This window comes from Chlorocebus sabaeus, chromosome 3, assembly GCF_047675955.1.
Source record: "Chlorocebus sabaeus isolate Y175 chromosome 3, mChlSab1.0.hap1, whole genome shotgun sequence".
In the NCBI taxonomy this organism is placed as follows: domain Eukaryota; kingdom Metazoa; phylum Chordata; class Mammalia; order Primates; family Cercopithecidae; genus Chlorocebus; species Chlorocebus sabaeus.
In genome coordinates this window covers 77,324,094-77,338,615 of record NC_132906.1, presented here as the reverse complement: position 1 = coordinate 77,338,615, position 14,522 = coordinate 77,324,094, and the positions used below count along the sequence as shown (strand labels likewise).

Sequence of the window (14,522 nt, the reverse complement as noted above, 5' to 3'; positions counted from 1 at the left end):
AGAGAGGGAAAGAGAAAGTGAGGGGATTTACCAAAGATAAATTAGCTTTTATTTCCTCCTTTACTTGTAGATATGGGGAGCGTGAAGCTCATAGAAACTGAGGACTCTGGTCAGGGTCACAGAGACGGGGACCTGCGTTTTCCCCCTTATACTACATTAAGAAACCACTATTGGTCAAGCTTGGTGGCTCATACCTGTAACCTCAGAATTTTGGGAGGTCAAAGTGGGAGGATCGCTTGAGCCCAGGAGTTCGATACCAGCTTGGGCAACATATAGAGACCCAGTCTCTATCAAAAATAAAAATATTAGCCAGGCACAGTGGCATGTGCCTGTACTCCTAGCTACTCAGGAGGTAGAGGCAGGAGGATTGCTTGAGTTCAGAAGTTTGAGGCTGCTGAGCTCTGATCTGATCTGAGTGAGCTCTGATCGCTTCACTACACTCCATCCAGCCTAGGCAACAGAGCAAGACTCCATCTCAAAGAAGAGAAAAAAAAAGAAACCAGTATTTAGAACTTTTCAAATCCTTGGGTGGGGGGTGGGGGGGAACAACAAAAACTCAGTGCAACCACCACCGGCAATAAATAACAAAACTCTCTACTAACCCTTGTCTAAGACTCCTGCTTGCTGGAAATGATGCTGGGGGTTGTGATCCTGGGCGGAGAATGTCTCCTGTATTGCTGAAGCTGATGGCTTCCTGTGTGTGGCATTGAGCACGACTATGCTATATTGAGTTTGTATTGAATTGTACCCTAGATCATTGCTCAAGGTACTCTACCCATCTGTCTTATTCAATAATATAATCATTCATTCTTTCCATAACTATTATCTATCACATACCAGGCATAATGGGGATTCCAAATAACACGGGAGTAGTCATTGCCCTGAAAGCGTGTAGGACAGTTATGAGGGAAGTGATGCTGCTGTACTAAGTATTGTGGAAGACGAGGGGGAGAAGAGACTAAGTCTGAGGAGAGAAGGGCTATTGGGGCAGAATTGGGTGGAGGAAGGGCTCATTTGGCGGTGGTCTGGGATTGTTGACTAGACCCCCTCATGGATACATTGGTACTAAGGAGCCAATTGACTTAGATTTCCATGTATAAAGTCCTTACATAGATGGCTGAAGATAATTTAGTCTCTTGTCAAAGTAGACTTTTGTCATCAGGCAGAAGCCTTTAGCTCTTGCTTGCACCCATATCTTTTAGCCCAGCTTTTTGAGATCTGGGCAGTGAGAGGGAGTAGGAGGGTCCTTGTTAAGTCCTCACTGATTTGTGTCATCCTCTAATAGAAGCTTTGGGTCTCTTCTGATTGCAGATACTTTAACTCAACAGTGGCACCCCTCCTTGTAATATTTCTAAATATTATGCAGTTAAGTGTTCAGCCTGTGGAACAGAGTTACCATTCTCACTTTCCTTAATTTTTTAACTTTCTGGAGCCAGTTTTATTCCCTGATTAGAAAAAAAAAACTCTTTAGTCCAAAAAGACACCAGTGCATTTTACTTAGAAGTCCTTGCTGAAATATACTGTATGATGTTCCACTGGAAGGCAGGTCTCAGGCATGCAGAAATCATCTCAGGCATGTCTGGGAAACCCACCTAAGTTGAAGCTGGGCTGGTTAGGTTACAGTCTTCTGGACACATCTTGGAGGAGGTGGGGAGAAAGAGGTGAGTTGATGAGTTCTTGCCATTGGGTTCATTAGATTTGCTAGTTTGGATCACCAGGAGGTTTCTGGATTCCGGAACTTAACTTGGGTACCCCCACAATGTGGGCTCCAATCTTAGGGGACATTGAAAGCCCACCATTTAACTGCAGGCAGAAGCCACCAGGCAGTGGGTTCCCCATGGGAAGGGCTTCCTAGATTAGACAATCCCCATAGTAAAACATGCCTATTAAAGGTGACACATGGCCAGACAAGACAGCCAAGATGAAAGAAGTTTGTGTACTTGAGTAATTACATCTATCAAAGTTGTTAGAGGTTTCCTAATAGGGCACAGGCACAAATATGTTTCTTTTTGTTTTTTTAGACAAAGTCTTGCTCTTCTGCTCAGGCTGAAGGGCAGTGGCGATCACAGCTCACTGCAGCCTTGACCACCTGAGCTTAGTCCATCCTCCTACCTCAGCCTCTGGAATAGCTGGGATCACAGGCACACACCACTACACCTGGCTAAATTTTAATTATTTTATTTTTTATTTATATATTTTATTTTTTTTTGAGATAGTCTCATTCTCTTGCCCAGGCTGGAGTGCAGTGGCATCAATCTGCCTCCCAGGCTCAAGTGATTCTTGTGCCTCAGCCTCCCGAGTAGCTGGAACTACAGGCGTATGTCACCACACCTCACTAATTTTTATATTTTCTTAGTAGAGATGGGGTTTTGCCAGACTGGTCTCGAGGCCTCAAGTGATCCGCCCACCTCAGCCACCCAAAGTGCTGGGGTTACAGGCATGAGCCCCTGCCCAGACTTTTTCTTTTTAAACTTTTAGTAGAGATGGGGATCTCACTATGTTGTGTAGGCTGGTCTCAAACTCCAGGGCTCAAGCCACTCTCCCTCCTCAGGCCCCCAAAGCTCTGGAGTTACAGGTGTGAGCCACTATGCCTGGTGCATGTTAATTATTATCATTTAAATGGTTCCTCATGGATGATGACCATTTTGATTTTTCTTTTTTTTTTTTTTAGTAAAAAGGATCTCAAAGTATTTGAATAAGTTCTTTCTGTCCTCTGCAAGACTACTATTTTTTCCTTTTATAACTAATAAATAATTTGTACCTAGATAATTTTAGATTATGTAAATGTCCCATCAAACTTTCACTGACTGATTTTAGCTTCCGTTGAAAATGTTTTCTAACCCCATCATTCTTTATCTGAGAGCTTTTTCCTTCTTCCCCCATTTATGTCTCAGTAAGGATTCGTGGATTCTTTCGTTATTCAGTGGGTTAGAATTCATTGCTGTCATGATTTATTTGGATGCTCCCATTATCACAGACTCGTCTAGTGGGACCCCGTCCTCTGTTCTTTGGGCCCTTCCTCTTGATTCCTTGAATGTTTCCTGATCTTACGGTATCTCATGGCCCCTCTTGTACTTTTTCTGCCCCAGCCTTGGAATCATCTATTTCTTCAAGAAGCCCTGGTTCCTTTTAGAGAATAATGGTATTGGAAACCAAGATCTGGGCACCAGCTCTCAGCTACTGGTGTGTCATTGCTTTTGGGGCCCCTCTGTGGTTAAAGCTAGGGACTGTGTGTGTGTGTGTGTGTGTGTGTGCGCGTGCATGTGCACACATGTTAATTTTTCTCTTTCTCTAGCTCTATATATTCATATCTCTCTGTCTACATAGAGCTATATGTATTTTAGAGGTAAGTTTAAGCCAAACCCACGGAGGTAGGAGTCTACTTAAGCACGGATGTGTAATTCCGGGTGTATGTCTCTTCTTTTCTCTTGTTGACAGGTGGCTCAATCCCTTGTTTAAGATTGGCCATAAACGGAGATTAGAGGAAGATGATATGTATTCAGTGCTGCCAGAAGACCGCTCACAGCACCTTGGAGAGGAGTTGCAAGGGTAAGTGGGAGGCAGTAAAGTGGGCATTAAGGAAGTGTGGGTGTCTGTGTGTGGGGAGTGGGTTTTGCCTTCCTGAGTCCCGTCTGGAGCCTCTGTATACCCTTGAGGTGAATGTGTGTCACCTTCTTCAGGCTGCCCCTAGGCTTAGCCTACCATGGTGGCCTGGGGGAAACTCCTGAACTTCTGGATTCTGGAACTTAACTTGGGTACCCCTGCAATGTGTGCTCCAGTCTTACAGGGCATTGAAAGCCCACCATTTAACTGCAGGCAAAAGCCACCAGGCAATGGGTTCCCCATGGGAAGGGCCTCTGTAAAGGTTGGGGGAGCCAGCATCAAAGGCCCGAGATGCCTGAGATCTGTCCCTGGAGGTGGAAGTGGTGTGGCTGGAGGAGGCTGTCTGGCTTATCTGTGCTCTGATGGTGCTTCAATCCAGCAAAGCTTGGCAGTAACTTGTTTCCCCAGACATCCCCTCAAAGCCTGTTTTTCTGATGCTACAGATTCTATACCACACATACCCTTCAGGAGCCCTGGGATCAATTAGCAGCATTTATGAGATAGTCACAAAATGCCCTGTCTTAAATGCCTACCTGTCACTCTGCCACCTCCCCGGTTTTATATTGTGGCAGGGTACATTGTTATTTACAAAGCTTTTTCCTCATTGTAGGTTCTGGGATAAAGAAGTTTTAAGAGCTGAGAATGACGCACAGAAGCCTTCTTTAACAAGAGCAATCATAAAGTGTTACTGGAAATCTTATTTAGTTTTGGGAATTTTTACATTAATTGAGGTAAAAGCTTTTACATACCGTGAATTGTTTTTCAGGACACATAGAGTAAACGTGCTCGCCATTGATGGTGCCGTAATGGATGGGGGAACAGAAGGGAGAAGTGGCCAGATGGGGTTTGAAGGTATTTTAAGGTCTAAGGATTAAACGTGTCTAGGAAGAATTAGGTAGTTAGTTCAGTGAGCGTATTTATCCGAGCGAATACTTAAGTGACTAAAACTCAAGGTCATTATTGTTTTTCTTGTAACCAATTAAAATGCAGTGTCATGGAAGAAGAGCATTTTATTCTATGGTAGGACAATGCTGGTGCTCAGTAAATGTTTTAAATGCTGAGTCACTCCTGATCCAAAGAGGATCCTACAGCCTCGAGGAGCGCGTGCCCTGTGGTTTGGAGGAAGTGATTTTTGATCAGAGCCCAGAATAATGTAAGACACTTTACAGGTGCTCAACAAATAATTGTTCACCAAGCCAAATCTGATAAATGCTCTCCTGGAGAGGTATTGTCACCTCTCCCCTCTCAGGGAAACAGAGCTGAGGGCCTTGCCCCTGGGTTGGCGGTGGTGCCCCAGAGGCTGGAGCTGGCTGAAGCACCCAAGAGCTACCCCCTCCCAATGGGCCCAGGTGCTAGGAGCCAAAACCCCCTCTGGGAAGAAGGTCTGAGGACTGTGCTTCCCAGGGGATTCATCACACCTGTCCGGTGTGTCTTCCTTGCTGTCGGAGTGGATTGCCAGTTGGAAGGTAGAGTCTTGGTGCCTGGCCCTGCAGAGAGTGGATAAACGGACAGTCCGTGAAAAATCAAAGGCAGAAAGCCGGAAGGGCATTGACCTCTGTTACCCCAAAGGGCCTCTTTCGAGATCCTGCAGCAAGGCAGTGTTCTGCCTAGGCACACTGCCAGGTAGCCTGTCTGTTCTGGTCTGCAGCCTGCTAGAGGGGATGCAGAGAGTCCTGCTTGGTGACTTGTGTCCTCTGTGCTACCTTAGGGATGTCAGTGGTCCATGAAAGTAAGAGGGGTGGATGTTGCTGTTGCTACAAAAGGGTGGCTTTAAATGCGGGTTGGGGAGTTGTCACGGTTCATTTTGTTGGGAGTGAGGTGGGGGAGGTTGGTTTGTATGTGGGGGATGTAGCTCCTGTTGAACATGCTTTTTGTTGTGGAGGGCTTGGTGGGCAGTGGGAGGCAGGAAGGTGCGCTCTGCCCTACACCAGAGGAATCTGTCAGACAACAGGGGACTGGACGGTCCTGGGAGATGAATGGTCTCATTGGTGACAAAGGTGTGTTGGCCAGGGTGCCAGATGGTGAATGCCACCTTTGAGAGGGTACCCGCCCTGCCTGCATGCTGCTGTGGCTTTGTGGAGGATGGGGTGGACATGTAGAATAACTGGTGGAACTGACTTGAGGGTGGAAGAGGGCATAGGAGCCCCTCAGGTTCTCCCAGCCCCTCTTCAACCTGTGCCGGGGTGTCCCAGTGACGGTGTTTTCCCATGGCCCCAATCAATCTCAGTTGGAAAGAAACAGAATGACAAGTTGCTGTCAATGCGGCCAGCGTGTGCAGGATTTCCTGGCCCAGTTTGGCTGTGCAACCTCAGAGAAGTTATCTGGTAGCTGTGGAACCTCCGTAAGTGCCTGAGGCTCACACCAGGTGTCTGGTTAGGTGTAGTAGGAATGAGTGGCCTCACATAGGTTTTGAGGCAGGCCTCCCTCAGCTACTTCCATTTCTCTAGTTTCCCTTTGTTACCAGCTGCTTATGAAATTGAAAACAGGATGATCTAGAAGGAACTGAGCTTGTCATGCTCAGGGCTGTCCGTGCTGTCATGGACTGACAGCCGCTTGGGGTGGGGTCTCTAACCCACAGATGGTGACTAGACTACAGTGAGATTTGGGTAAGCTTTTGGGAGAAGCAGGCACAGAAGTAGAGGCTGTAGAAATGTGAATTTCTCCTGAGACTTGAGGACAGGCCCCACTCTGGTGCTGGGAGCATGGTCATCCTTACTGCTGGTGGGCATGTGGGAAGGGGCCTGGATCGAGGGGAACTTAATACAGGTACAGTTGGTGGAGAGCTGGTCTTTCTTTTAGCAGGGTGGTTGTTGGGCAGTCATGGCAGAAGAGTAGGGAGTGGAGGACCTGGCAAATATGGGGGCTCATGCTCAGTACTGCTTAGCAGCAGCAGTGCTAGTAGAAGCAGCAGCAGGATTAGTAGTGGTTGGTACTCAGTAGCAGTAGCAGCAGCAGTGCTAGTAGCAGTAGTTGTAATAATAGTGATGGTGAGTATTTGAAAAATGGTATGTACCAGGAACTGCTATGAATTCTTTTCTTTTCTCTTCTCTTCTCTTTTCTTTTTCTTTTTCTTTTCTTTTCCTTTTCTTTTCTTTTCTTTTTTTTTTTTTTGGGATAGGATCTCACTCTGTTGCTAGGCTGGAATGCAGTGGTGCTATCTTGGCTCGCTGCAGCCTTGGCCTACTGGGCTCAAGCAATCCTCCCAAGTAGCTGGGATCACAGGTGTGTACCACCATGCCTGGTTAATTTTTGTATTTTTTGTTTCACTATATTGCCCAGGTTGGTCTTGAACTCCTGCGCTCAAATGATCCTCCCACCTTGGCCTCTCAAAGTGCTGGCATTACAGGCAGGAATCACCATGCTTAGTCAGAAGGCATTCTTTTACCCCTACTTTCGGGAAGAGGACACTGGGTGCCATGTAGTTATATAATGTGCCCAGGGCCACACAAAGTGTAAACGACAGAGCCCAGATTCAGTCTCAGGCACGCTGACTTAGATCCCTGACCATCTCCAGACTGTTGTAAAGAAGTCTTGAGAACTCTGTCTTCAGTGTCTCTAGCACATGCTTCTTGAACTTGGCCTGGGGGTAAGTCAGATGCTAAGAGCTCCCTGGAGCAGTGGGGCATGGCTGTGGGAAATGAGATTGGGGATTATAAATTACCCTAGGTTCCTAGGTCTCCTGGGGCCGGAAAGTCAGGTGACATGCTAGAGAGTGGCTGGTCAGAGCACCAAGGTACATTCAGGTTGACCAGGAACCCTTTTTTTTTTTTTTTTTAATGTTTTTCTTTGAGGCGGGGTCTCACTCTGTCACTCAGGCTGGAGTGCAGTGGTGTGATCTCAGCTCACTGCAACCTCCATCTCCCTGGGCTCAAGTGGTCCTCCCATCTCAGCCTCCTGAGTAGCTGTAACTATAGGCATGCACCACGCGTGGCTTATTTTTTGTATTTTTAGTAGAGATGAGGTTTTACCATGTTGTCCAGGCCGGTCTAGAACTCCTGAGCTCAAGCCATCGACCCACCTCGCCCTCCCAAAGTAGTGGGATTACAGGCGCGAGCCACCGTGCCTGGCTGACCAAGAACCCCTTAGAAACCTGTCTCCCACTGAGTACTATCCTCCAAACGTATGAGGTGTGGCAGCCCTGCTTACCCAAGTTCATCAACATCCACGCTGTTAAGACACCGTTCCCAGTTGTCTCCTCCTCAGACAGACGAGGGGGAAGTTTGTGGTCTTGCATAGTCACGACATCGACTCATGGTTTGGGCAGATGTCAAGTTCCCTGTTTTTACTTATCAAAGGCTCTGGGTTTCCTGCATAGCAATGATAGCTCTGCAGTTTTAGAAGCCTTTGGCTTGAATCGTGAAGAGGGTGTGCAGTTTGCTTGGCAAGGATGAAGACCCCAGATCAGCCACTAGTATGGGGACAGGTCTTCTGTCCTGGTATCTGAACCCTCCCACTAGCAAGGTGGGCCCCAGGTATTAAGGCGGCAGGCTAAGGTGTTAAGATGGACCCACACAGTGCTGGCAACAGACACCTCTCATATAAAGTGGAGCCTGGGCTTTTCACAGGAGAGCACTTGTTGGTCCTGTGTTTACACCAATATCTTGGTGGTTTATGGTATAAAATTAGACAGTAGTCAGTTATTTTTTAGATGATCATGGTGACTCGTGGATGATGCTCATTTTAACTTTGTGTCTTTAATATAATAACTGGTAGAACTTTTAGTTCCGACGCAGTAAAGTTCAGGGAGCTAAAGCTCTTCCCAGTTCAACTCGAAGTAATCCTTGGATTTTTTTTTTTCTTTTCCTTCTGGCAGTGAAAAGAGCCTGAATTCTAGTATAAATACTATTGTTTTCCCAGACTTGCCTATTGACACTGGGCTGTTTTGGAGAAGTTGGAAATAATTTCTTAAGATGAAGGTAGTGAGTGTAACATCTCAAAAGCATTTCAGGTGCTGTTTTGGGTTTTCAATCATTAAAGCTATTTATTGACCAGGCATGGTGGCTTATGCCTGTAATCCCAGCATTTTGGCATGCCAAGGGATGATTATTTGAACCCAGGAGTTCCTAGCTTTAGTGAGCTATGATTGCACCACTGCACTCCAGCATGGGTGACAAAGCAAGACCTTGTCTCTAAAAAAGAAAATTAGGCCAGGCGCGGTGGCTCATGCCTGTAATCCCAGCATTTTGGGTGGCCAAAATGGGTGGATCACAAGGTCAGGAGTTCGAGACCAGCCTGACCAACCTGGTGAAACCCCATCTCTATTAAAAATATAAAAATTAACTGGGTGTAGTAGTGGGTGCCTGTAATCCCAGCTACTCAGGAGGCTGAGGCAGGAGAATTGCTTGAACCTGGGAGGTGGAGGTTGCAGTGAGCTGAGATCATGCCACTGCACTTTAGCCTGGGTGACAGAGCAAGACTGTCTCAGAAAAAGAAAAAAAAAAGGAGTTACAACAAATGTTAGTTTCACAACTGATTTTATGAAGATGCTTTTCATTTTTTGGTCTTGTATCTGTGCCGCTTGTGGATCTTCGTATTTTAGATAGTGGAAGCTCTAAACTCAACCTAGCATTTTGTAAAAAGCTTCTGTGATCACATTCAGGCCTTTTTTAACCCACTTATGCCAGAGGTTGCCAATTTTTATGTGTGTGTGTCTGTGTGTGAAAAATCAGACCTTGGCGATGACCTTGAGCAGTAGAATATAAATAACTCCCACAAGCTTAGCGTTCCAGTAATGGAATGCTAGGCACAAATGGGCTAATTCCTCTGGTTACAGAACAACTGTGCTGTGGATCCATAACTCCCTAGCCGTATACTCTTAACTAAGCAGAATGCAAGCAGGGCCTTCCCTGGGTACTAATGGTGGCACCAGCAGAAAGAGGGATGGTGACACCAGTTTGCGGGGAGTCTTTGAGGTTGGAATTTCAAAGTAATACAAGTGAGATTAGGGATGATTATCAGAGTTAAGGAATGATTATAATGCCCAGAGAAATAAGTACTAGTCTAATGGTGAACTGGTGAACACGGTGCTCTTACAGGCAAATGCTAATTAGAACAGAACAGCCTGCAAATTTCCAGCACATCTGTCCCCTGTGTGCACCTCCATGGAGACTGTGATGGGGACTGAGCAAGTATCCACCCACTTAGAGCCTGCAGTGGGGCAGGAGGAAGGAGGAGCTTGGGAATCCTCTGTGTGCTCCAAACCACGACACAGGCAGCTTCTCCATTTGTATCTATGCTGCTTGTTGGTCTTTGTGTTTTAAATAGTTGAAGACTATCTAAATGTGTCTCTGAGAAATGAGGTGTTTTTTTTTTCCTGAGACGGAGTCCCACTCTGTCGCCAGGCTGGAGTGCAGTGGCACGATCTCAGCACACTGCAACCTCTGCCTCCCAGGTTCAAGTGATTCTGCTGCCTCAGCCTCCCGAGTTGCTGGGAATACAGGTGTGTACCACCACACCCCGCTATTTTTTTTGTATTTTTAGTAGAGACGGGGTATCACCATGTTGGCCAGGATGGTCTCAATTTCAACCTTGTGATTTGCCTGCCTTGGCCTCCCAAAGTGCTGTGATTACAGGCGTGAGCCATTGTTCCTGGCCGATGAGGTGTTTTTTAATAACTCCAATTCTACATTTCTTGTTCAGCTGTCTGACCTGAGGGCCAAGACCAAACTTCATGTGGTGTTTTCTTTCTTTGGTTGTTTTGTATTTTGAGCCAGAGTCTTAGTCTGTCACCCAGGTTAGAGTGCAGTGGTATGATCTTGGCTCACTGCAACCTCTGTCTCCTTGGTTCAAGCCATTCTTCTGCCTCAGCCTCCTGAATAGCTGGGATTACAAGTATACACCACCAAATGCAGCTAATTTCTGTGTTTTCAGTAGAGACAGGGTTTTACCATGTTGGCCAGCCTGGTCTCGAACTCCTGACCTCGAGTGATTTGTCCACCTCGGCCTCCCAAAGTGCTGGTATCTTTCTTAGGTTGTTAAAGATCATTTCAAAAATATAAAAATATAATAGGACACTAAGCCACCTCTACCCCAAGCCAGATTCAGTAACTATCATCTCATGACCACTCTTGATTTTTATGAAGCCTTGCTCACTGCCCCCTTTGAAGATGTGTGTGTGTGTGTGTGTGTGTGTGTGTGTGTGTGTGTGTGTGTTTTGAGATGCAGTCTTGCTCTTGCCCAGGCTGGAGTGCAGTGATCTTGGTTCATTGCAACCTCTGCCTCCTGGGTTCAAGTGATTCTCCTGCCTCAGCCTCCTGAGTAGCTGGGATTACAGGCATCTGCCACCACGCCCTGGTAATTTTTGTATTTTTAGTAGGGATGAGGTTTCACCATGTTGGCCAGGCTGGTCTCAAACTTCTGACCTCAAGTGATCCACCTGCCTTGGCCTCCCAAAGTGCTGAGATTACAGGTGTGAGCCACTGTGCCCAGCCGCGTGTGTACTTTTTAAGTGAAGAAACCATGTTGCTTGTCCTGCGCGGATTCCCAGGGTCTAGACTGGGCTCATTGCAAATCCCTCCTACCCCTCTCGTGACCCTCTGCATCCCTGCATGCTGTATCATTTAACGTGTCCGTCTGGTACCGGAAGTTAGTAGTTAGATCTAGAAGCTTGATGTGATTCAGGTTTTATTTTCCCCCCTCCTCCTTTTGGCAGGAGTACTTTGTAGGTGGGAGTGTGTACCACCTGCCACTTCGAGATACCTCGCTTAGGTCTGGTTGTGTGTGTGTGTGATATTTGGAGCCATTCATGATCATTGCGTAAGATCCATTAATTTGTTAGGAGTTTGCAAAGTGGTGATATTCCAGTTCCTTATTTATTAGCTGAAATATTTGCATGAAGAGAAACTTTGCCACTGTCAACGCTTTGATACCCTGAGTTACAGTATACTTATAGGAAAGGCAGGAGAAATGATTAATTTTTTTACTATTTTTTTAAAACCGATTTTCAAAATAATGAGTGATTCTCCAGCATTTTCCTCTGGAGTTAATGGGTTTTTTTGTTATTGCTTGTTCTGTTTATTTTGATGAGTATGATTGTGAGCTCATGGATTTAAACAGTTCTGCTGTGCTGTTCATTGCAGTTATTATCCCTGTGCCACACTCTGGCTGTCTTTGGCTAGTGGGAGTCTGTTGAAGTCGGGCTCTGAGTCTTTTGCATGTATATTATTAGTCTTTGCTAGCTTCTTCATTTTCTGGTATGACAAGATGTTTTAGGCTCTCTGAACAGTTTTTGCCCCAGCTGTGGAATCAACCATTTTTCCTAGCAGCTTTAACTCCTTTTATGTTTATATTTAATATGTTTATATTTAAAGATAAACACATCATGCATTTATGTCGGTATTTCCAAATCCGATTCAGGACACCGGTGTTTTTACTTCATCTCTTTGCTCTTTCATCTGTACCTCTTTTCTCCCTTCATCTGTTTTTTTTTTCTCGCTAGCCTAATCCCAGCCCTTGATATCAACATACTTATTCATTTATTTTATCCTACAGTATCAATACTATTACCCATAATATGATTTCTGAAAATAAATTAAATTTTTTTCTTTGCAGTTTACGTTGTCCTTAGGGTAGATAATAATGTGCAGGGACTATCTTTTCAAACTATTTTTTTTTTTTAAAGTCAAACAAACTAGTTAAACTATTTTGTTTAAAGTTAAAAAAAACAAATTATGATTCATCCTTTTGTTTGGTAGGTACGGTCTTTACTGAACATTGAAGTTTCCCTGCTCTACAGAATGGAAGGTCTTAGTTTCATCACTGAAATCTCAGCATCCTTTTTTCCTAAGGGGTTTTCTTGGAAGCCTGACATTTGGCAGCAGCTCTGATTAAAAGCCCTTTGTGGTCTTAAAAGTTCTTCAGGGTCAGGCGCAGTGGCTTATGCCTGTAATCCCAGCACTTTGGGAGGCCAAGGCAGGCAGATCATGAGGTCAGGAGTTGGAGACCAGCCTGGCCAATATGGTGAAACCCCGTCTCTACTAAAAAAAACCAAAAATTAGTTGGGTGGGGTGGCACACACCTGTAGTCCCAGCTACTCAGGAGGCTGAGGCAGGAGAATGGCGTGAACCTGGGAGGCGGAGGCTGCGGTAAGCTGAGACTGCACCACTGCACTCTAGCCTGGACAATAAGAGTGAAACTCCATCTCAAAAAAGTTATTCACAGCGGTTCTCCAGCCCCTCCAGACTCGGACACAGAGACAGTGCAGGACAGGAGAATAGTGATGTGTACAGGCGTTGGTTTCTACACTCCAGAATCTTCCAGGGATGGGGAACTCAGGCCCCACCCTGATCAATTGGCCCTAAATCTGGGGGATGAGTCCTGGGCATCAGTGAGCTTGTAAGTCTCCCGGGTGATTCTAACATGCAGTCAGGACTGCATTGATTCAGAGAGGACTTCAGGTGTATCTGGAGTCTTAATGGTTATTATTTCCCCAGATTCACTTTTTTTCTTCCTTATCTCTGGATCTTTCTCAACCCTACTTTTGTCCCCTGTTCCCCCATTTCTTCTTTTTTTTTTTTTTCTGAGATGGAGTCTTGTGCTGTTCCCCAGGCTGGAGTGCAATGGCGCCATCTCAGCTCACTGCAACCTCACTTCCTGGATTCAAGTGATTCTCCTGCCTCAGCCTCCCCATTAGCTGGGATTACAGGTGCGAGCCACCATGCCCAGCTAGTTTTTGTATTTTTAGTAGAGATGGGGTTTCACCATGTTGGCCAGGCTGGTCTTGAACTCCTGACCTCAAGTGGTCTGCCCACCTTGGCCTCCCAAAGTGCTGTGATTACAGGCGGGAGCCACTGCGCCCGGCTGTATTTCCCCATTTCTAAAACAAACTGCTTACTCATTTTTCCACAGCTCACTCTTTTCTGCTTGTATTTTTCACTCAAACATGTTCTTCTTTGGTAGCTTGTTTCCATTTCTTGTGTTTTCTTTCCTTCCCATGCAATCAGGTGCGGTGCAGTTGGGCAAGGAATATCTGAAGTGCATGGGGGAGCAGGAGCATGGAGGCCGCGTGCCCACTGGGCCTAGACATGTAATGTGTCACTACAAGAAAGCAAGGAATGGGGCTCAAATGTCAGGAGGCTGAGTACCAAATACTCCATCGAGAAGTATCTGCCTTCAAGTACTCTGGGACTCCGGTAGAACCTGAAGTATGGAACACTGAAGTATCCTACTGAACTCTTAAAAATCTCCGTGGTTTCACAGTTGAGGAGAATTCCTGTGAAGGAGTAAGGACTGTATTCTTAGCTTGTTTGTGAAAAGACTCTTCACCAGGTCATAGATTGGTTGGTCTCTAAGATGGAGAATTTATGTGAGTTACTTTTGACCTTGGTACTGATATTTAGAAAGTTTAAATTTGGTTAGTTATAATTTTGATACTGAGCATTTTCCCAGTTGTTTTGTTTCTTATTAATTGAGGGTTAAGATATGGGATGGAGAGGTCCGTGGAAACGCGTGGACCAAAAACCAGCATTACTCACCAGTGAGCCCGTTGACCTGACTGGATTATTAAATGCTGTCTCTCGGCAGGGAAATCTGGACAATTAGGTGGTCGTGACCTGCCTGCCTTTTGCATTCTCTTTTGCTGGGTTTATTGCATCTGTTATTTCCTCTGGGGGCCATCCCTCTTGCTGTTTGAATTCTACTCACCCTAGGCTGAAATGGAGAAGTGTGTTAACAGGTAACAGTGACTCCCAGGGACCATGAGAAGTTTCAGGAACATTTAGAAACGCAAAGAGTTAGCACTGAGCTTCTGGCTGATAGCCCAGGTGTGTCTGCTGCGGCCCTGGTTCCCCTTGGCACTCCTGAGCTGGGGCTGCCCATGTGTACAGTTTGGTCTTCTTGCTAATTTTTTTTTTTTTATTATACTTTAAGTTCTAGGGTACATGTACACAACATGCAGGTTTGTTACATATATATACATGCGC

General features: G+C 45.7%; 1 protein-coding gene across 2 annotated transcripts in view; it reads left to right on the top strand.

Moving 5' to 3' along the window:
* Positions 1 to 14,522, top strand: part of ABCC4 (ATP binding cassette subfamily C member 4 (PEL blood group)) — a 292,733-nt gene that overhangs the window by 51,990 nt on the left and 226,221 nt on the right. For both annotated transcript variants that reach the window (XM_007960695.3, XM_073014436.1), the window contains exons 2-3: positions 3,439 to 3,549; positions 4,214 to 4,334. In XM_007960695.3, the coding sequence (XP_007958886.3) occupies positions 3,439 to 3,549; positions 4,214 to 4,334 (232 nt within the window). The remainder of the gene's footprint in view (positions 1 to 3,438; positions 3,550 to 4,213; positions 4,335 to 14,522) is intronic.